The 23653-nt window shown below is 40.2% G+C and overlaps 1 protein-coding gene across 4 annotated transcripts; it reads left to right on the forward strand.

The window, feature by feature from the left end:
- The first annotated feature begins 3203 nt into the window (after positions 1-3203).
- Positions 3204-21756, forward strand: COX18 (cytochrome c oxidase assembly factor COX18). 4 transcript variants are annotated; one of them, XR_005792513.1, is made up of 7 exons: positions 3204-3715; positions 4868-4968; positions 7447-7610; positions 8584-8708; positions 10474-10581; positions 19256-20732; positions 21251-21756. XR_005792513.1 is itself a non-coding variant. In XM_040481470.1 (6 exons), exons 1-6 carry the CDS (start codon positions 3374-3376, stop codon positions 19334-19336), a joined length of 921 nt encoding a protein of 306 aa, XP_040337404.1. In that variant the 5' UTR covers positions 3204-3373; the 3' UTR covers positions 19337-21756. The 4 variants fall into 4 exon arrangements, 3 of the variants coding, with proteins under 3 accessions (XP_040337404.1, XP_040337390.1, XP_040337397.1); XM_040481470.1 differs by having other exon boundaries at positions 19256-21756; XM_040481456.1 differs by lacking the exons at positions 19256-20732; positions 21251-21756 and adding an exon at positions 13631-14822 and having other exon boundaries at positions 3205-3715.
- Positions 21757-23653: the final 1897 nt, after the last annotated feature.

Raw genomic sequence — 23653 nt, forward strand, 5'->3', positions numbered from 1 at the left:
CTGGTGTTATTTCCAGGGGATGAATTTAGGATGAGAGCTTCATTAGTGCTTTAATATGACTTAACTGTGTTACTTATATACCTTGATTGCAAAACTACTGTCACTTGTATTTTGGGTGAGTAAAGAGTGTGCAACTATGGCTTGACATAAATAAGAGTTCTGTAATGTGACAGAATACATGACTAATAGATGTGTTATAAGAGGTTTCATATTAGACTTCTACCTTTAAATGCTTTCACACTTTTGAAAGCTGAAAGCCAATTTTGCATACTCGGTACTTAAGAACCATGATAAGAAAGATGAGAGGATGTTTTTCTTTAAAAAAATTTTTTTTAATGTTTATTTTTGAGAGAGAGAGGGTGAGCACGAACGGGGGAGGGGCAGAGAGAGAGGGAGACACAGAATCCAAAGCAGGCTCCAGGCTTTGAGTTGTCAGCCCAGAGCCTGACGCAGGGCTTGAACTCACAAGTTGTGAGATCATGACTTAAGCCGAAGTTGGACGCTTAACCGATTGAGCCACCCAGGTGCCCCCAAGATGTTTTTTGACAGAGAGAAGCTAATTTTACATTATGTAGCTTTGGTTTTGAAAAGCAATGCATTAAGTAAGTAGAGGAAAAAAATTCAACCTAAATCTGATTCCAAAAGGTCACTTTAACAATTTCTTATGAAAATACCTTTTAAAGGTTCTTTTGTCAAACATTTCAAAAGGCATATTTGGAAAATGAGAAATTAAAAGTACAAATATACAGTTTATGTGTGTAAATAGCCTATATTCAAATTTTGACCCCACTCCTGTGTTCAGCACTGATGGGTAAGAATTTCAGAAACTGCAGAAAGAAAATGAAAGTCTGTTTTTAAGGAGCTTAAAGTTAAAAAAAATAGTGACATAGTGAAGACAAGAATATTATAGGCTATTTATAAGCTAATTATAAATGTTGAACTTTAAAAAAGTGTTCTGGTATATTGTGCAAGTTCATTTGCAGTATTAGAGTTGACAAGATTTCATTTGGTTTGCTAGGTGTTTGTATGGTCATTTCATACTGTATTCTGCAACTCAAAAGATACAAGTTACCACAATGTTGGATAACCAGTACATACATACACATCAGCGCTAACACTCTACTTTTGTATTGGGCTTTTTAATTTTTTTTTTTTTAAGATTTTATTTTTTACATAATCTCTACATCCGACGTGGGGCTTGAATTTACAACCCGGAAATCAAGAGTTGCACACTCCAGGGACTGAGCCAGCAGGAACTCCTGTATTGGGGTTTATAATTGACAGATATTTCCCCCGCCCCAACATGCTTTACCAAGTAGATCAGTTTCGATCACCTCTAATAAATGAATGTTAGATATGTGAAATTAGTACAAAAATATCCATAAATTTTATTTAGATCACAATATTGAAGCTTACAGTAGCAAAACTTTAAAGTGAGAATATGTGACACCAATATGTATCCGAAAAGGTGGACCTCATCAACTCCGTGTCTCCTGCATATTAAAAGGTCAGAGTACCTAGCTTAAGTGCTACTGTGGAAGGACCAATTTCCAATGACACCAGTTCTCTGGAAGGAGAGGAACGCAGCATCATAGAATTTGCTTCTTTATTCCCACAATCTTTAGGTGCAGATATTTCCATTTAAAATTCGTTTCCACTTAAAATCAGTAGTGAGTAGCAACCAGTTGTTTCTTATTTACCTTAAGTAGAGTGGTACCTTCTTCGTTTTTTTTGTTTTTGTTTTTGTTTTTGTTTTTATTTTTCCTTTTAAAAAGGAACATCTCAGGGGTGCCTGGGTGGCTCAGTCAGTTAAGCATCCAACTTTGGCTCAGGTCATGATCTCCCAGTTTGTGAGTTTGAGCCCCGCATCGGCTCTGTGCTGACAGTGTGGAGCCTGCTTGGGATTCTCTCTCTCCTTCTCTCTGCCCCATTTGCACTCCCTCTCTCTGTCTAAATAAATAAATAAACTTAAGTTTTAAAAAATTTTAAAAAGGAACATGTACATATAGCATAAGTTGGGATTTGTGTGTTGAAACATTTCAAAATTCATGTAGGTGCAAAATTTGTAACTGCAGTTTGACATTACCCCAACATTTGTTGGAGGCTTGTTTTAACCAACGTTTTACTCTGCACAACACAATTTGGGGACTAGGACTAGGAGTAACCCCTATGTGAGTAAACTCCTTCACGTCATTCCAGTTTGTGTGTACTGTTGTTAGGAACACAAAACTAAAAACTACTCCGTGTAGATTTAGCCTATTCCTTTTAACCCGAAGACAAAATGTTACTGTTGAGGCTCTTGAACGGTTCTATAGGATACATGTAAACTAGTAAAGAATACACCGTGCTGCCAGTGATTAACCCCTCTTAAGTAATGAGACTATCTTAATAAAGTTTTGCTCTTTATAATGGAAGATAAAATGACACTCAGTTTGCAGTTGGGCTTGAAAATGTTAATTAGAACAGGTAAACCAGTTAAATCTTTATACTGTAGATAGAACTATGCCTAGTACGTAATGGATGCTCATTAAAACTCAGGGTCAGCCAGAAACACATGCCTTTCTCCAAGCAGGCATTTCGGCAGTATAACCTATCTCAGTAAGTAGCAGAAGCAATCAGGTTGCACGTAAAGAGGTGGGGGACTACCCTCTCTGGTCACAAAAACCACCCACCCAGTCTTTACACTAAAATCACACAATCAGTTTGAAAGTGAAAAAGAATAGGGGCGCCTGGGTGGCTCAGTCCGTTAAGCGTCCAACGGGTCTCAGGTCGTGATCTCCCTGTTTGTGAGTTCAAGCCTCCCATCGGGCTCTGTGCTGACAGCTCAGAGCCTGGAGCCTGCTTCGGATTCTGTGTACCCCTCTCTCTCTGCCCCTGCCCTGCTCGCACTCTGTCTCTCAAAAAGTGAATAAACATTAAAAAAACAAAAAACAAACAAACAAAAAAAACCTACTAAAGTGTAAAGGAATGGAAAGGCTCACGCCTCACACCGACTTAAAAGGCGAGGGCTCCTATAGACAGCCCGGTCCCGCCCAGGGCAGCAGGCCCCGCCCCCGGCAGTAGGCCCCGCCCCCGGCTCTACAATTCCGGTCCAGCGTCCGTGGCGCTCCAGGCCAGCAGCGGGAAAGTTTTGTGTCTGCGCAGTAGGCCTGCCCGGTGCCGCGTGGGAAAGGCGGGACTTTCCTACCTCCTGCGTCATCGCCAGTGCGACGCAAGACGTCACTGGCTTGAACGGGAAGGTCAATAGTAGTGGAGCGAGCGCCCGTTTTTCGCTTTGGGTTTCCGGCGCGTGCGCTTGGCTGTCTAGGTGCCGCGGATCGTAGCCCGATTCTAACCTCTGATGCCTGTGTTTTAGCTCAGCCCCGGCGCCCACATGCTGTGCCGGCTTGGCTGTAGGTGGCTGCGGCCGCTGCCTGCACTGCAGTTAGGAATCCGGGTCCCGCCTCTTGCGCCAACCTCGACGGGCGGCATTAAGCACTCTGCTCTGCCCGCTTGGGCGGTGGCGTCAGTCTCTGCAGTGGGCTCCGGCGGCCCTGGCAGCTGGTACGAGGCCCTGGCCACGTCGGCGCCGGTGCAGGGCGCGGAGGAGGTGCTACTCGGCGTGCACACCGCCACTGGCCTGCCTTGGTGGGCCTGCATCGGCCTCACCACCGTGGCTCTGCGCGGCGCCGTCACTCTACCCCTGGCCGCCTATCAGCACTACATCCTGGCCAAGGTGAGGGCCACCTGCACCCTGCGCATCAGCTTCGGCGGTGAAGGGTGGTAGACGTCTACCGGGGGCTTAAAATCCCTGGCTGCCGCCGGAGTGCTTAATGTAAATCATCGTGACCGCCTTCTTTGCTAAGAAATTTAACTAGCACTGGATATGGAATTGAGAGATGTCTGGTGATATGTGTACTTGTCATGTCGTTTACCCTGCTGGGTTTGTGCTCCAAGCCCAAGTGGTTGCTGCTGCTTGCTGCTAGAGAATGAGAGAAGTAAAAGAATTAGCAGAAGAAGTTGTGTGGAGAAACCTGTAAAATTTCCGTCTTAAAGGTTGTAGTAGCCTGTATGCCTGCAGCATCTTTTGTCCCCGAGTATTCCAGTTCACCTTATTGAAAACAACTACTAAACTAGCGATTTGCAAACTTGGTTCCTTATTCAGGCCCTGCTGCCTACAACTCGGGTTAGTCGCAGCCACTTGACCTTCAGTGTTTCGTTATTTTTTCTGTGGAATCAAGTAGTAATGCCTTCCTGGCCTACTTCACAGTGTTCTATCAAATCAAATACTGTAGGTTAAAGTGCTTTGAAAGCAAAATATTATTCAAATGGGAAACTTCAAAAATAATGTCTTAACGTGTTTTCAAATAATTATTGAGGATGCGGAGACCCGGAAACAAAGGAAATTATCACCATTAAGACAGTGACGTGCTGTGCAGAATTAACACAGAACAGAAATAAATACAAACTTTTTGTGGCTCTGTCGCTGTCACAGAGCGTATTAAAGACTCTTAATTAATAGACTTCTGTTTTCTCAGTTTACATTATTGGAAAATCCAGGGGTGAAACATTCTAGGATTCAGTTCTTATTTAATCCTTATAATAATTCTGTGAGGTAGGTGTTGTTAAACATTTTATATTATCAGGAAACAGGGTTTTACAGCTTAAGTAACTTGCCTGAAATCACATGGCTAAGAGTATGAGCTGGAATTTGAAATTTGGTTGTAACTGAAGATTTCTTAAGCAAATTAACATCTTCTGCTTAGACTTAAATTTTCTTGAGATGATCAGTAAACCACATTTCTGAGTGAGTTAGAGGAATATTATGAGTGGTTATGGATAAGATCCTTTATGTGCTCATAACAAATTCTACGTTTTCTTTAGCTAGGTGGAAAATTTGCAGCCAGAAATAAAAAACATTGCAAGGCATCTTAACCAAGAAATTGCAATTCGTGCAAATCAGTTGAAATGGTCCAAAAGAGCTGCAAGGTGAGCTAATTCTGTGCATATAGACCTACATATGTATGTATATATATACATACACTTACATACATACCCAAATTGTGTCTGTGATTATGTTAATTAGAGGTTTGAGTATTCTGTAGCTGTAGCAGCAAAGTAGTTCTTTCACTCTTTAATATTTTAATGCGTTTGTGTGGTATGACAGTTTCATATAGTGGACTGAAAGCAAGAAGTAGAAAAACAAAGAGCAAGTTCCTTCTTGAGGGACTCCAGCCTCCTGAAAAAGACCTATAATCAAATAATGACATAACAATTATAAAAAAGGTTATGTACAAGTTCGGTCATCATGGAAAGTCAGGGAAGGCTTCACAGGATGAAGGTACCGTGCCAGTCTCTTGGAATTTTAGTCAGCAAATGATACAGAATATTTATACACTTGACTGTTTTGGAAAGAAAGGTACAGCAGACAATAACCCACAAGAAGGGGGAGGTAGAAAATGTGAATGTGTGAATGCCACGGTAGAAGAAATTAGATAGCCAAGGTGTTGTCTGTCCACTGTGGTTACCCTGTGTAGTTGTCTGCCTGGGCTCTTAGCCCTTAGAAAGTGCTTGAATGGGCTGCAATTCTATGCCTGCACTCAGCCACTGGGAACTTCTAAGTCCTGCTTCAGTCAGCCTAAGTTACTAGTCAAATTCTGGTCCTTACTAGACTAAGTGTTCACCAGTTCACAGCAATGAGAAAAATAAGGGTTTTTATTATGAGTATATGATGTATATATGGTTGTTCATATATTTTTACCTATATGGGTAGACATTTGCCTACTATTTTCAACATGAAATTGCTTCCCTCTTCACTTAGTGTTGAAAATTTGGAAAGACCTGCCATTTATTTTTATTTCAGAGAGAGAGAGAGAGCAAGCAGGGGAGAGGGGCAGAGGGAGAGAGAGAGTCTCAAGCAGGCTCCACACGCAGTGCAGAGTCTGACTCGGGACTGGATCCTGCAACCCTGGGGTCATGACTTGAATTGAAATCGAGAGCCAGATGTTCAACCGACTGAGCCACCCAGGTGCCACAGAAAGACCTGACATTTAAAAAAATCATTGTGGTAGCTTAATATCTTTACTTGATAAACTTAACAGTGTTTAAGTTTTATTGATCAGAGAAATCTAAGGACAACAAATCTAGGCCAAAATAACAGATTCATAGCTGCTCATCTGAGTTATAAATGCAGCCTAGACAAGCCTGATACCTTGCTTATGCAGTACTGGCAGAATGATTTTCCAGATACATCCTCACACAGATAGATGACTTTCTAGAAAGACACATCTGAGGGTTTCCTGCATTTTCAATGGAACTGAGTCTTGAAGGGTAAAAGTGAGTTTGTCAGGTGGATAGCCAGGTAAGCGGACTGTCCACGTAGATGATTTAATGACTTCCAAAAGCATGCTGATGTAGAAGTCTGATTTATTGGATAACCTATGTCATTTAGGCACCAGAATATATAGGTGTGTGTAAAAGAGTAACAAAAAATAAAGTTCAAACAGTAGGCAGAGTCTAAATTACAAAGCTTGGGATATCTGTGTACTGTCTTAATGTAATACTACACTATAATTGTGTTACCTTCAAGCGTATTAAATGTCTACCTTGTACACAAACCTGCTACAAGAGAATTAGAGATGAGTAAGACCCAACAGTTGACCTTCAAGGAGACTTTGATCTAGAAAGTGGGACTTAAGGCAAGAGCAGGAATAACTAATAGGATTAACAGAGAAACATGAAGAAAATCTTCATGAAAGAATTGAGGGGCACCTGGGTGGCTCAGTCAGTTAAGCGTCCGACTTCGGCTCGGGTCATGATTTCACAGTTTGTGAATTTGAGCCCTGCGTCAGGCTGTGTGCTGACAGCTCAGAACCTGGAGCCTGCCTTGGATTCTGTGTCTCCTCTCTCTGCCCGTCCCATGTTCATGCTCTGTCTCTCTGTCTCTCAATAATAAATAAACGTTAATAAAAAATTAAAAAGAAAAAGGATTGAAGAATGGAGACCATTTTAATAGGTCAAGAACATACATATTACAGAACCACATTGCTATAAAAGGTATATTCAGAGATCAAGTAATTGAGCTTGCCTCGAATGGAGGGGTTTTAGTTAAATGTGCTTTCCCCTTTAGAATTTCTGGTACAGACTGGTCAGACCATGTCAGTAGTGAAATTTCACTTGTTAAAACCTAATTGGCCAAAGACCATCAGAGACAAAGCTTATAATCCGACAGTGTCAGATTTATCAGATTGTTATATAATTTGTGTACATTGCTAGAGAATTTTCTGTAAAAGGCTTTATTTGCCTTTTGTTAGGCAACCCCTTAATATAGCCTATGAGAACTAAAAATCCTGCACAAAACTTTAGCTAATAACCACGACATGGGTGTGTTTGTACTATGGGTATGAAGCACTGTTAGTCAAATGACATTTTCTCCTTTCCCTTTTTTTCCCTCTTCCTTCAAACTAGACTCACTTATCTAAAGAATATGCGGAGGCTTGTTTCAGAGCTGTATGTTCGGGACAACTGCCACCCTTTCAAAGCCACTGTGTTGGTCTGGATTCAGTTTCCAATGTGGATCTTCATGTCCATTGCCCTCCGGAATTTTAGCACAGGAGCAACACATTCAGAAGGTAGTTATTATAGAAGTCTCTTTCCCCCAAATAAGTTCTCTAACAATGTTTTTGTACTCAAAAAACAAAAACAAAATGTGAAAAATCCCTATACTTTTTATAATTAGTATATTGTCACCATCTTTCTTACAAGGGTATAGGTTTTAAAATATCACGTATTAGCTAATTAGCCATGTTGAGAAAACAAATGAATATAGAAAGGACAATAGTAATAGAGTTGACCCTTGAACAACACAGGTTTGAACTGGGCAGATCCACTTATAGGTGGGTTTTTTACAGTACGGCACTATAGATGTATTTTCTTTTCATTATGATTTTCTTAATAACGTTTTCTTTTCTCTAGCTTTATTGTAAGAATTCAGTATATGATACTTAGGTTATAGGTAAGGCTTCCAGACAACAATAGGCTTTCAGTAGTTAAGTTCTTGGAGAGCCAAAAGTTATACACAGATTTTCAGCTGCTCGGAGGGTCAGCACCCCTAAGCCCTGAGTTGTTTAAGGGTCAACTGTACTTCTTCATGGAAGTCATTATAAATTTAGTGTTATAATTCCATGATTAAGTTTTCTGGCCAAGAATTTCTTCTGTATATAAAATTAAGAGATCAGAAAAGTTTTCACAGTTATGAATGTACACGTTAATTAAGAAACAGTATAAACGAAAGCATGTATTTTTTACTTTCATTTAAAGGCATTTCTAACCAGAAAGTAATCTGAACAGAAAGAAAGTAGCCTATGGACAAATAATTATACAAACACAAGTCTGAAAGAGTGCTGCTACTCTATGCTCCTACAACTGTTTGCTACAGAGAGCTTCTTGCCTCTTTCTCAGCACAGGAAGGACTAGTTTATGTTGTGGAATGAAAACGAATGAAAGCAATACATGTCTTCAGTGTGAAAGACCCCTTATTTGAATTAGACTACTTATGTCTTGTGTATTTCTTCCTGCTATGTTTTATTTATGAAACTGTTTTAGCAGGTTTTTCTGTTCAGGAACAGTTGGCTAATGATGGGATCCTGTGGTTTCGTGACCTCACTGCACTAGATTCCACTTGGATTCTGCCTATCTCTGTTGGTGTCATCAATTTACTAATAGTGGAGGTCAGTGGTTTTAAATGAGATTTGTTTGCCATTAGAATCATTGAGATTTTTGTTGCTGTTGCACCATTTGAATTGTTGGTGATAGCTCTGAGCTAGAATTGAGATTCGTTGGTTTCTGGTCATAGATCAGACATTGCCAAACTCTGTCTGTTTTAAGCCAGTTCCTTAATCTTTCTGGGGGCCACATGCTTATAATTAGAATGGAGGAGCTGAATTAGAACACTTCCAAAGTCTCTTTCACCTTTACAATGATCTGAATCTAATACATACAATTTTGTGATTTGTTTTTGGTAAAGAGAGTAATTAAGATGCTTATCAATCTGGTTTTATTCTTCCAGTAGGTTGGCAATTTGTGTGTATATTTAAAATGTAAATTTGTAAGCAGGAAACACCATATCTGATTGTCATTTTTTAGCTGTATGACCCTAGAAAAGTTAGAACTTAACTTTATATGATGGAGTGGAAAAATACAGATATACAAAATATGAATTGTCAACTATGTCTTACCTTTATCCCATACTGTGTTACTCAGCAGTTTAGGGAAAGCAAGCTTTTAGTTGTATGAGGAGCTGTTCTCAGACTTTGAGTAGAACATAGTCTCTTTGAACTGGAAGAAACCTTAGAAATGATCTTTAGAACTTCAGTTGAGATCTCACAGACCTGTCACTGGTCTCTGTTTGGGGAATCTAAAATACCGTCCTAAAATGATGGTACTCTAATGTCTTGGGTTAAAGTTTCTTGAGAAAAGACTCCATGTGTAGTCTAAGTGTTTTCCTAAGATCACCTAGCACAATCCTCTGAATGTGGTTGGTACTTAGTGAATATTTGTTAGAACGAAGGAAGTGGTAAACACAAGGTCACAGTGAATTAATGTCAATCCTTAGTCTTTCCTTTTAGTGACTAATGACCCAGTATATATAAGTTTAAAAAAACTTATTTTTTATTTTTTTAATTTTAGAGAGAGGGAGGGAGAGTGCGAACCGGGGAGAGGGACAGAGGGAGAAAAGAGAGTCTTACGCAGGCTCAACGCTCCGTGCGGAGCCCAATGCAATGATCTCATGACCCTGGGACCATGACCTGAGCTGAAGTCATGAGTCGGATACTCAACCAACTGAGACACCCAGACACCCCAAGAAAATTTATTCTTACTTAATATACACCATGTGGCAGGCACTGTTGTAAGCAATTTACATGAATTAACTTATTTAATTCTTAGAATAATCCTGTGATGTAGCTACTAATATTACCCCTGTTTTAAGTTAGAGAAAGTGAGGTACAGAAAGGTTAAGTAACTTGTACAAAGTCACATAACCACTAAATGCAGGGCTGTTCACATGAATCTAGACAGTTTGGATGTAGATTCTGTGTTCGCAATTATTACACTATGCTGCTGCCTCTTAAGTAATTCATAATCATAACTGCTTTTCCTAGCCTGGTTCTCCCCTTATTCCATGGAGTCAGATCACAAACCTTTGAAGTACCTATTAAGTTCCTTCTTTATGCCAGGCACTGTAATGTAGGTGCCAAAACAAGGGTAGTGATTCATACATAGTAGCTATCTTGAAAGGACTTTCAGTCTTACAATCTTTAAAAAAAAACACAGATGATCAACCATATACATTTATCAGTGTTTTATTTTTAGCTTTTTTGCTTCTATTAAAATATATGTAGGTGGAGGTCAGTCAAAAATCAGGTTGTATTTTAAAGCTTGTCTAATTTAATATGCTTAATACTCATTGTGTGTGTTTATATTCTACTCTCTCAGATTTTTGCTCTGCAAAAAACTGGAATGTCTCGGTTTCAGACGTATATTACGTACTTCGTTCGTGCAGTATCAGTGTTGATGATTCCAGTTGCTGCGACAGTACCTTCAGTGAGTAAGCACGGGCATTGTGTGTAGTGTGCTAAATCCTCTCTGTGCATAGCTTACACTGGCTAGGATTCTGCCTCTTTTTTTTAATGTTTACTTATTTTTGAGGAGAGGAAGAGAGATCTGAAATGGGCTCTGCTCCGACAGCAGAGAGCTCCACATAGGGCTCGGACTCATGAACCATGAGATCATGACCTGAGCCGAAGTCTGACACTTAACTGATTGAGCCATCCAGGTGCCCCAGGATTCAGCCTCTTCTATTGAGCTTCATTTGACTAAGTCCCTTACTGGTTTCCAGGTTTCTGTAGTAATTAATCTATCACCAAGTGACACTCGAATATTTCTTGGGTTGGTTAATCTTCCTCTGTGTGAAAGTGAGTTAACTGTCAACTCTGTTTCTTTTTTTTTTTTTTTTTTCAGTCTTACACAGCGCTGTGAACATAGTATTTGCTCTGTTTAATTAGTTGAAATATTGAATTCCTTCTGTCTACATAGACTGGGCCAAGGAATTTAGCTCTTAAAAAAGAAACAAAATTTCATGCTGAGTCCATAATGGCTCATATATAATATCGCTTAACCTCATAAAAATTCAGTGAGATAGGTACATCTGTCCCCATTTACATGTCATTACACTCTGATAGAAATGGAAAAAAATAGTTAACGTTTGCAGTTATTTCCTATTTTCAGCCTTTGTTTATTTCCCAATGAAACTTTAGTGCAAAAGGGCAAAAGCTGTATTTGGCATTATCTCTGTCTTTGCTGAGGGCCAACACATAGACCATGAAGTAGAAGTCATTTGTTGGTGGTATGTAAAGTTATATCTGCATATATGAAAGTACTTCATTATCCTAAGAATCTGAACCGGTATGTTTTTAGCATCAAAAATGTATTTTTAAAGCTGTCCCTTGGCCATAATACTGTCACTAATCCTGTGTAAAATAAGTAAGTCTCCACATTTCTAAAATAGACATCGTAATGTCTGTGAGAAGTAATGAAATAGCAACAAGTGCTTATTATGGTACTTTTCATGTAATAGTAATGTTGTAAAATACCCTGTGAAAATAGAATAGTACAGAGTCATCGCATTTCTGGGGGAAAATAATACCGGTTATAACTAAGGAAACTCCCTGATCAAATAAGATAGGAGCAGTGAGTTTTCCGTGAGGGATTGGGTTTGAAATGGGTGACAGAGATCTACAAAGCAATGTCTTAAGTACCCAAAAGTTTATTCTCTCCAATATAGGAAATTCAGAGTTAGGCAGTTTGGGGTAGAGCTGGTATAGCAGCTGCGTGAAGATAGGAGAAACCCATCCGCCTTCTCTCCCTGTGTTCCATCATCCACAGCCTGTAATTTCTATCTGTAAGGCCACAGGATGGTCATGATGGCTGCTGGAGCTTATCTTGCAGGATTGGTAAAAGGGTGTTTCAAGTGCAGTTATCCTCTTTAAGGAGCCTTGCCAGAAGTCACACCAAACACTTGTGCTTACGTCTGACTTATGTGGGTCATAACCTAATTGCAGAAGAGGTTGGCAAGTAGTCTTTTTTTTTTTTTTTTTTAAGATAGCAGTATACCCAGCTAAAAAAGAGAAGTTTATTACTAAGGAAGAATTACTCTTAGTAGGCAATTTCAGGGTAGTTTTTGTGTCCTGGGTAAGTTCAGATGATGATGGCCAGTATTTATTTGATACTGACCTTGTGCCAGGCACTGTTTTAAATGGCTTACATATTTTAGCTCATATAATTCATCCAGTGTGCACCGAAGTGGGTGCCATTATAATCTCCACTTTAGTGATGAGGAAATGGGCACACAGAGGGTAAGTAACTCACCCAAGGTCACTCATTTATTAAGTGATACTTAACATCTCTTTTTTTTTTTTTTTTTCAACGTTTATTTATTTTTGGGACAGAGAGAGACAGAGCATGAACGGGGGAGGGGCAGAGAGAGAGGGAGACACAGAATCGGAAACAGGCTCCAGGCTCTGAGCCATCAGCCCAGAGCCTGACGCGGGGCTCGAACTCACGGACCGCGAGATCGTGACCTGGCTGATGTCGGGCGCTTAACTGACTGCGCCACCCAGGCGCCCCAACATCTCTTAAGTATCTAAGGCACATCCAAGCAGTTTGGCTCCTGCTCATAACTACTATGCTAATCTCCTTTGAGGATGTGTTACGTTCTGCCCCTAAGAATTTACTTTGGAACAAAGGCAGGTAGGTCACCTACTGTGCTTAGCAGTCTCTGTAAGTTATCACATTTTTCCCCCCAGCAACCTTCTGAAGTAGGTATAGTTCAGTTCCCATTTTACAGATGAGGAAACCAAAACAGAAGGAAAATAACTTCCCCAAAGTCAAATAAATGGAATTCAGATTCAGGCAGTTCTACTCTGGGACGTGGACTAAACCGCCATGGGGTCATGCCCCTGGAGCCTGATCACATTCTGATGCCAAAGAAAAGTTTGGAACAGGGATGTATGTATGGGAATATTTTGAGAGGCTACAGAACTTAGTCCTTGACCTAAATAAGTCACCCTGGATGGAAGTACAAGAGAAAGTGGAAGAGAGACTGTCTCTGACAAAGGCTAAGATACTACATTCCTGACTAAGAAGCTGATGACTGGGGACATTATAGACGATAGATCACTGTGTGGAGGGAAATGGGATCCAGGGAGCCTGAATGGCTGTGCCCCACAGTACCCTACCTCCAGTACAGCAGCTTGTCAGGACTCTTGTTCGGGGAAAAGTGTGCTGTATTGCCAAAGAAGGGAGGTGACATCTGTCTTGAGTCTCTGCCTGGGAGATGCTCTCTGTCATCCACTTTCTATCGTGAATACCTCTCCTTTTGCTTTCTTTTCACTTTTTGGTCCTTTCAGCCCCCTTTCTTACTTACTAGATTCATGACAGGTATCTAATAGCCGCTACAGGTCTTGCTCAGTCTGGTGCACTGCTATTTACAGAGATTGTAATTTTCCTTTTTTATTGCCTGTCTGTCTCTGGACGTCAGTGTCCTTGGAGAATGGAGAAGCACTAACATTCACGTCCTTTCTTCTCTTTACAGTCCATTGTCCTCTACTGGTTGTGCTCCAGCTTCATGGGCCTTTCACAGAACTTGCTGCTGCGTTCTCCTAGGTTTCGCCGACTTTGCCGAATACCATTGACCAAGTCAGATTCAGACACTCCTTATAAGGACCTCTTTGCTGCCTTTTACGCCAAGTTCATTTCAAGAACATGATAGGATTTCCAGTAATTTTGAAACAATTGGAAGTATAACTATCACACTACATTTAAGTTTAGAAATTCAGATGTGATTTAATTTGTCTTTATTTAAAATCATGAATTGTGTGAAGTACTGTGGGTTAAGATATAATACAAAAGTAGAATCAAAGTGTCTGGTTCTGCTTATAAAATTACAACTTGCTAGAGGTGCCAAAACTTTGGAAAACAGGATTAGATACTGAATGATGTTAAATTACACTGACCAATCTCCTACATTAAAGTTTTTTAAAGTAAGAGAATCCAGTGAGGTGATTCTTAAAATTTTGGTGGTGTGGAGGATCATAGACCCGTTTGCACATCTGCTAAAGCTATGGTTTTCTTTTCAGAGAAATCCTGGAACTCACAATACGGGGGCCTTCATTGACAACCCCTCTGCCCTACACCAAGGCTCTCTGGTGATTTCCTGGTTGAGAACTCTTATTCTCATGGAACGTACAATGATGAGTTAATGTGTGACTTTTAAAAAATGGACTTAAGATACATGCAGTAGAGTAGTCCATACAAGAAAGTACCTAATATGGTAGGTGATCTTGCCTTAAGACCTGCTCGGAAAGAATACGAAACGGGTACATTCCTTTTTCTATAATTTAAGACATCTGGAATAGAGTACAGCACTAAGTATTACTAGAGCCCAGAGTGGAAAATCTTAAGCATTAAGTTTATTTAGTCAAAGGAAGAAAACTGGAATGGTGGCTACCTATTGTGGATGTGATTTTATAAACTTTTTTATTTGGAAGATTAAGTACTCTAATGGGTTTATTATGGTAGACATATAGGTGAAATTAACAGGTAATATAAATGGTAGATCCAGTTTTTTGATTTGAAAAGATGATAAAACTAATTGTGGAATAATTTGACAGTTACTTAAGAAGGTGATAAATTGTAAGTTTTCATTAAGTTGGAATGCGAATACAATCCAAGATGCCCTGCCATCCCAGCTCATGTTTTACAATAAAGTAAAAACTAAAGCAAAATCAATTCTTTCTTAAATAATGTCTATTACGTCTTAGCCATTTTGGTTGCCACCTAATTGAGAATTTAGAGGTAGCATTTAGGATCTGGTTTTCTTTTCTTGACTTCCCAGTCCTGGGTTGTGATTGCCCCATTGATGGAACTGTCTTTCTAATCAGTGAAGGAATTGAAACATATGTACAGTCAGTCCTCATTATTCACAGATTTTGTATTTGCCAATTTGCCTACTCGCTAAAATTTATTTGTGACTCTCAAATCAGTACAATGCTTTTGATGCCACAGAGTGGCAAAAAAATTGAGTCATTCGAGGTACATGTTCCCAGCTAGGTCAAATAAGGCAACACTGTGCCTTCTTGTTTCAGCTTTCATACTATATAACCAAGTGTCCTTTACTTGGTCTATTTAGTGCCATGTTTTTTCTCATTTTTGTGCTTTTTGTTGGTGATTTCGCTATTTAAAATGGCCTCCAAGTGTTGTCATACTGAAGTGCTGTCTAGGGGCGCCTGGGTGGCTCAGTCGGTTAAGCGTCTGACTTTTGCTCAGGTCATGATCTCGCAGTTCACGAGGTCGAGCCCCATGTCAGGCTCTCTGCAGTTAGCAGGAGCCTGTTTCAGATCCTCTTGTCTCCCTCTCTCTCTGCCCCTCCCCATCTTGTATGCTCGTGCTCTCTCCCTCTCTCCCTCTCTCTTTCCCTCTCCTCCCTCCCTCCCTCACCCCTCTCAAAACTAAATAGATATTTAAAAACAAGTCAGTCAATCAATGAAGTGCTGGCTGGTTTTCCCAAGCACAAGAATGCTGTGATGTTCCTTAAGGGGAAAATACCTACATTAAATAAACTTCGTTCAGGCATGAATTATGGTGTTTTGGCCATGAGTTTACTGTTAATGAATCAGCAATATATTTTATTGAGTTGACAAAAACGTGACAAGAGGCTTGTGGGAACATGACCCTTTTTTTTCTCTTGGAGCAATGGTTTATGTTCACTAAGTCAGTTTTTGTGGTAACTTTGTAGAATATAACAAGAATTGACTTTCTGTAATGTGCAATCAAGGAAGCAGAGGAAGAAATGGGTATGCTAGTTGTATTATAGCAAAAAGAGGAGAGGGAGTTTGAAATACTGGAACAAGTTGACTCTTGCCATGTGTATCATTGTGTACTGATACATACATTTTTCTCATAATGGGGTGAAGGAATGCAGCCCTCTTTCCCCATCTTACTCTAAGAAGTTGTCACTTTCTGAAAGTAAGAAATGAAGGAATGCCGTAACTCCCTTTTCCAGTAGGTGAATGTGCTTTCATGAGCATGCTTTTCCTTGTTTACTCTGATTCCTCTTGATTTCTAAATGTATACTTAACATCTTTTTTCATATAGATAGTGTACCTAATTTCCTATTGCTCTCCCATTTTCAGACTTCTTGAATTGCTGTTACAATGTATGTAAGTTTATTTAAGAATATTTCTCCCAGATCTCAGAATAATTTCTGATAGGGTTGGAGGTAGCTGGGATCTTGGAAAATACTCATGAATAAAGAAAACTGATACATTATGAACAGAGTTGAATCAGTCACCTGACTTCAGGCTGGTAAATATTCCTCTCATTTCTTTCTCTAGGCAGAGTTGTTAGTAAATAGCAAGTCCTAGTTCAGAAAATTTCATCTGTGGTCTTTGCTCTTACTTCCCCAGCAGTTTGTCATAGTCTGGAGTGTTTCCAGAGCCTGAGGTCAGGGGAGGTGGGTACTGGATGCACACAGAGGACACACATGCTGTTAAGATCCCTTGACAACTTCCTGTTGGATGCTTCTCTGTCCTGTGCCGCTGAGGGACTGGCAGAGCTCTGTCCTGGACACTGCAGAGTTCAGGAAATCTTTCTGTCTTTTCAGATGGAGAGCATAATCTATTTGTGTGTGTTACCCTTCCTCATTTCTGGAAGTCAGTCTTCTTGTTTGTTTGTTTGTTTGTTTGTTTCAGGTGGGCCTTGTTTTTGTCTCTCGCCCAGATTCACTTTTTTTTCTGGGTATGACTCAGCCCAAGAGTTAGGAAAGAAGTCCTGGATCTGTTTATATTATACCATGATGATACTGGAGCTCGGAAGTATGTTAGGAGATGGAACTGTCATACCCAAATAACTAAATTAGTTTTCCCTGGAATCTCTGTAAGAGAAAACCTGAACAGTCCTATCTTGGCCAGATGACATAGGTGGGAAGAGGAGGCTCACTTAAGTTAAAGGCAAAATCCTTGATTGCCACCTTCACAGATAACCAAGGAGAGGATGGAGAGCAAACCTTTCTAGGTACATTTAAGGTGCTCTAGGTACATTTAACCTTTCTAGGTGCTCAAGAGCTAAAGACCAACCCTCCCCTCTCAGAAGAGGTACAGCTAGTTCTAGACTGTATTGGGGAAATTGTAGTTTCTGAGGAAAAGTGGGAAAATGAGGGCCCACCTAAACCTTAGTAATTTCTCTGTTGTGCATGTATGCTTCATTCATTCCGTGTGTCTTCATAGGTTTCTCCTCTGAGGATCCCAAGAATCCCCCCGCCTTTTTTTTTTTTTTTTTTTGAGACTCAACCTGTTAAATTGCTTCAATACCAGAGTAAGCCCTGAAAGCAGTAGGAACTCAGATCCTAGAAAAAAAACTAAAGCATGGAGTTTGTTTTTCTCCTGGGATGATAAGTGAAGTTACGACAGAATGCAGAATTTTAAATTTCAAGTATGACCTGTGAATCCGTGCAAGAATTTGGGTTTCCGTATTAAAGCTAAATATGCAAATGTGATATAAAACATGAGACTGTAGTTACAACAGATCATTACCAACACTTGTCTGTTTTTGTAAGCTGATTCTACCAGAACACAGATTATCTGGAAATGCTGCGAATCTATAGAAAATGTTCTGAATGAACCTATGGATATATATATAGTTTAAAGTTGTAATAACTGATATTTTCTAATTATTTTTATTATCTTTTCTTTTTATATATTCTGTATTTTATGCAATCAGTATTTAGCTTTGGGACATTTGAATTTGTGTAGTATTAAAACCATAGATATTTCTGAAATTTTGGACCTCTGTGTTTAAACAAGTAAAATAAGTATATTCATATATATTTTTAATATATTCATATATATAACATGTATGAATTTTCGTTCATGAACATTTCAGGCAAAACCTAAAGACTTTGGGGGTACCTGGGTGGCTCAGTCGGTTGAACATCTGACTTCGGCTCAGGTCATGATCTCACGGTTTGTGAATTCGAGCCCCGTGTGGGGCTCTGTGCTTACAGCTCAGACTGGAGCCTGCTTTGGATTCTGTGTCTCCCTCTCTTTCTCCCCTTCCCTGCTCACACTCTGTCTCTGTCTGTCTCTCTCTCTGTCTCTCCCTCTCAAAAATAAACAAACATTAAAAATGGGGCGCCTGGGTGGCGCAGTCGGTTAAGCGTCCGACTTCAGCCAGGTCACGATCTCGCGGTCCGTGAGTTCGAGCCCTGCGTCAGGCTCTGGGCTGATGGCTCGGAGCCTGGAGCCTGTTTCCGATTCTGTGTCTCCCTCTCTCTCTGCCCCTCCCCCATTCATGCTCTGTCTCTCTCTGTCCCAAAAATAAATAAACGTTGAAAAAAAAATTTATAAAAAAAAAAAATAATAAACATTAAAAAAAAATTTAAAGAGAAAACCAAAGACTTTGAATTTACATGTATTCTTTGCTAATTATATGAAATACAAAGGTACAAAGGTACTCTCTCAAAATCTTTTGAAAAAAATGAAAAACTGGTACTGTGGTCAAGCTAGTGCTAATTGGGGGCATTCTTTGTTTTTCATCAGGTTTTGTTTTTTCATAATGTTGATCAGATTTTTTGTTTATATAATTATTTTATTACTTAAGGTGTTTCTGTACCCATATATATACTTTTAAATTTTAATTTGAATATAATTAACATACAGTGTTCAATTGGTTTCAGGCATATAGTATAGTGATTTAGCAGTTTTGTACATTTTTTAGTACTCCACATGACAAATGTATTCTGCATTGAATTGGGGAAAAACCTTTAAACCTGTAAACCTTGGTATGATGATACATTACATTAAGTTGGTATAAGTATCTTATATATTTCAAGATTTATGGTATCGTAGCTTGCAAAAAGCAAAATAAGTTTAAAAAGCTTGAAAAATCAGGGTAGTACTTAGCAAATGTTTAAAATAATGACAGTATATAAAAGTACATTAGTTTTAATATTACTAAAATTAAATGATGGGTGAAGAATTAGCTTATTCAGCCAGAGAGTGTGCATAGGAATTATGTATTTGTAATTATGTATTCAGTCCTTAGAGAATGTAAGTAGATCATATAATTGTGAAATTAGATTGTTGTGCAGAATTCTGGAGACTGGGGCTTTGAGTATTTTGCATCATCTCAAAGTACAGTAGACTTTTCTCTGTTCTGGCAGGTGACAGCCACAAAAGAAAGCCACCTCGTAAGAGCTTTGAACTATCAGTGGCTGCAATGCCGACAAAGCAAACTGAAATAAATGAACCAAACGTCATCAGATAAGGACAGACATTGTCACGGAGAGGAATGGTGACTCTTGAACAAAAACAAAAGGAATGATGAAAAAATCTTTATTCAGTAATTGTGTTGCATTGTTATTTTGGAACTCTTATTGTTAGGTAAAATATATAACGTCTATTGGGTATCTTAAGTTTTCTTTGGATGCTGTAACACATTCCTTTATGGCACTTAGGCAACTAAGAGGAAGATGTTATTGACTATATTTGTTGGAGATTTATTTTAAAAATTTGTAAGTGAAGTATAGTTGATGTACAGTATCATATTAGTTTCATGATATTGCAGCACAGTGGAGATACATAAGATAAATTCTTTTCAAGTTTTTCTTTTAAGATAGCTTCAGGGATCACCCCTGAGAAAGAAAGTGGTCCCACAAAGAGGGTCCTGCCTCCCTGCAGTTCACCACCACCGTACTCAGAAAGCCTAGCCTTCATACCTATTTGACTTAAGACCTTCCACGATCTCAGTTAGGAACTATACATAAAAGCATTTTGGTCCTGGTTGATTTCCATCCATAGGAACATAAGACCCGGCCAATACCACAAGGGGAAAAAATTTACCAGCTTGGCAATGGCAGCAAAATTCCCACAAATCAGCTAAACCAAGAAAGTGCTTTCATACTGAGGCCTTGCCTAGTTCTTAGAGCCATAACCTTATGCTCTTCTGTAACTTGAACATGAGGGAGATCCTGATACAATTGCCCCAAAGGAATTGCAGAGAGAACCCTGGCCCCTTGCGTTCGATCACAGACTGCCTTCTTGAACGCCCTGTGTTTTGGTAAGTTTTACAAAGTCTTACCTTTAATTACCTAGTCCTATACTGCTGGTTTTGTTTAATAAAATGAGGACTTCTGGGTGTTGGGGAACAAAAGCGCTGACAGAAAGACCTGAAATAAAACTAAAAGTACTCCTAGAAAACATCACTTCTACTGAGGTATTCAATCTAAGGTAACAAGACATTTCTATCCTTGAAAGTCTCTGCTAGACTCCAGAGGGCCAAGAATTTCATGAAAAAAGAGGCCTCCGGGGAAAGTGCCCAATTTCTATCTTTTCCATTTCTAGGAAATATCACAAGCACACTTCTCTCCCTTTGCATCCCTGATAAGGCAGTTTACATTTGTTTTGCCTTGGTTAGGAAAGCAGCACTGTATTTAATTTAGCTTTGATTTTTGTCTTCTGGCTAAATTGTAGCTCTCCAGGGAAATTTAAAAATGCATTATGAAATACACCTAACTCTATTCCTTTCATTGCAGCTGCATTTCTGCATATTCCAACCGTAGTACAAATAATTTGAGGGATTTCTTCTAATTACAACCTCAAGCCTCCTGGATCTTCTGTGAGTGATGGCTGCTTCTGAGGGTAAGGAGTATTAAAAATGTAAATTCTTTATCTATGAGAGAGCTAACAGCTTCATATTCCATGCTATTTAAAATTTATCCTATATGTTGCTACAGGTAGGAACCCTCATAAAATTTTATTATAGAAGCTTCTGTTGTGCTTGACTTTCCTAATAAAACGTCTCTGGCTATATCCAGCCTGATCACCAGCCCTTTCTGTCATGTATTCTCCAGAATTTTTCTTCTTCTCATCTAGGCTTCCTTTTTCTTAACTAAGTCTTCCACTGTGCCTCTACTCTCCCAAACCTTTCCTCTGTTCTTACGTCCATTATACAGTAAACAAAATTCTCCTTGCAACTCAGGATGATGGAAGGTGAAAGACCTTTAATTTTTATTAGTAGATCATTATTTCCCTACTCATATGTAAGAAAACCTTTCTGTATACACACCAACTGGATCTACCACTACCTGCGCTGGTTTCTGGCATCTATTGGCCGTCTGGTCACCCCTGTCATTTACTGGCTTCCTCTCTATCTTCAGGGCTGCCATCACAGTGGATGACTTCAGTAGCTAAGTGGACGTCTTGTTAGGTTAGGCAGTTTGTTAGGTTCCTAACAGGATACCTGGAGGTCACTAATGAAGAAGTCATGGCCAGCTATGGGGAAGGTCAGAGGCCTGTCCTGGCAGCACTCCACAAGAAGCAGGATCAAACCCGACAGGCCCAAGATGGCAGATGCCATGAAAGGAGACCCTTGGCCAAATCAGGAAGAAAAAGCTCAGAAACCCTGCTTCCCCACCACTACCCAAGTAATAAATATTCTGCCACCTACTTCACTGTCAATAAAAGATAGAAACCCGACCGCCCGCGTACACAGCTCCCTCACTGGCCAGCTTAACCTCCCCTTCTCTCTCTCTGTCTTTCCCTCTTTCCTTCTTTCTCTGTGTCCCTCTCTTCCCCCTTTTCCCTCCCTTCAGCTCGCCTGTCTCCTATCTCAAAAGCGTACTTTTCGCTTTAATAACCTTTGCTGCTTGTGTTACTCATCTGCTATGCTATGTGTCTGTCCTCGAATTCATTCTTGTGACAAGACCAAGAACCTTTGGCAACTCCTTTGGGTCTGGCTGGGTCGAGGCTCCAGGACCCAGGGACTCCCCAGTTCACCTGGCAACAGTCTCATCTGACAACTTTGTCACCCAGTCGTTTCACCTGCTACCTGAGATATGTTAGTAATTCCTTTCCAGTCTTCAGGACTAAGTATTTCACCAGGTGATGACAATGTGTACCCTGCAGGCCATAGATTATCGGATCTGGGTTGTTCATGTAGCCCAAGCAGGACTCTAGGAAATTTAATCTAAGAGCTATGAAGACACCAAGTCAATTGGGTAATTGGTTCATGCTAGACCAACCATCACACCAGCCCAAACCCACAGGCATGCTACAGCTAAGACTTTGCACAGAAGACAAGGGTAGCAGAGAAAGCTTACGCAAGAAGAGAAGAGTCAAAATAACACCATCTTGCAAAAGAAGCTGAGACTGAGAGATCCCAGTCTCTACCCCCATAAGAGATGGAGTGGGTGGCCAAAATTCCAAAATTTGAAATTGCAGCCACGTATTACTTTCCTATTGCTGCTCTAGCAAATTACCATAAACGTAGTGACTTAAAACCACACAAACATTATCTTACAAGTTCTAGAGGTCAGATGTCTGATATTGGTTCCACAGAGGTGTGTTCCTTATAGAAACTGTCAGCGAGAATCTGGTTTCTTATGTTTTCCAGCTTTTAAAGGTTCCAGCTTATGACCTGCCTCACTCTTTCAATTGTTGGATCCCCCCCCTTTCACTCTCACCCTCCTGACCCCCTCTTATAAGGACCCTTGGGATTATTATATTTGGCCACCCTGATAATCCAGGATAATCTTCCCGTCTCAGGGGGCGCCTGGGTGGCTCAGTCTGTTAAGCATCTGACTCTTGATCTCGGCTCAGGTTATGACCTCACAGTCGGTGAGTTTGAGCCCCACATTGGGCTCAGTGCTGACAGCATGGAGCCTGCTTCAGATTCTCTCTCCCCCTCTTTCTCTGCCCCTTCCCTGTGTGCGCTCTTTCTCTCAAAATAAATAAAATCTTACCATCTCAGGGTGCCTGGGTGGCTCAGTTATTTGGGCATCCAACTCTTGATTTTGGCTCAGATCATGATTTTGCGGTTTCTGAGTTTGAGCCAATTGGGCTCTGCCTTGGCAGTGCAGAGCCTGCTTGGGATTTTCTTTCTGCCCCTCCCCTGTTCTCACTCACATGTGCGCACGCACGCTCTCTCTCTTAAATAAATAAACTTAAAAAAAAAAAGTCTTCCCATCTCAAAATGCTTAACTTAGTCACATTTTTGATCTCGTTCCTCAGGTCCAAGCACATCTTGATTAAGATCTGTGGAGGTGAACATGCATCTTTATCTTCCATGCCACAGTGGTAGATAGTCCTGCACTCTCTACGTGCAAGGAGTCATTCCGTCTCCATCTGCTCCCTTTGTCTTCCTATCTGTAGCCCCCTGTTTGCTTACAAGGGTGGTGGTAGGGAGAGCAGGGCAGCTTTTTTTACTCTTAATTAGAGTAATCCCTCCAATTTTTGTGTTAGCTGATGTCAGTGCCTTAGGCGGGATGTGTTCTCTTCCATCCTCCCTTGGGCAGGAGGTTATTAAAATGCCTTTCCAAGAAAATCCTGACCTTCGCCTCTGATGCCGTCCATCTCAGGGAGACTGCTCATTCTACCACTACATAAATGAGCTTACAGTGGTCAGTTGTTTTTTATGTCTGAAGTGCACAAATGCCATTTTGGGGCTTTTACCTGTCTTGCCATACCTGGTGCTACACCAGAGTGACAGATGTCTTCTATATCTCAGTGATGTGCTGAGGGATCAGACGTTCATTTCCCCCACCCCACCCCACCCCCAGCTT

The sequence above is a fragment of the Herpailurus yagouaroundi genome, unplaced genomic scaffold (assembly GCF_014898765.1).
Source record: "Herpailurus yagouaroundi ecotype Mexico unplaced genomic scaffold, PumYag 28, whole genome shotgun sequence".
Taxonomy (NCBI): Eukaryota; Metazoa; Chordata; class Mammalia; order Carnivora; family Felidae; genus Herpailurus; species Herpailurus yagouaroundi.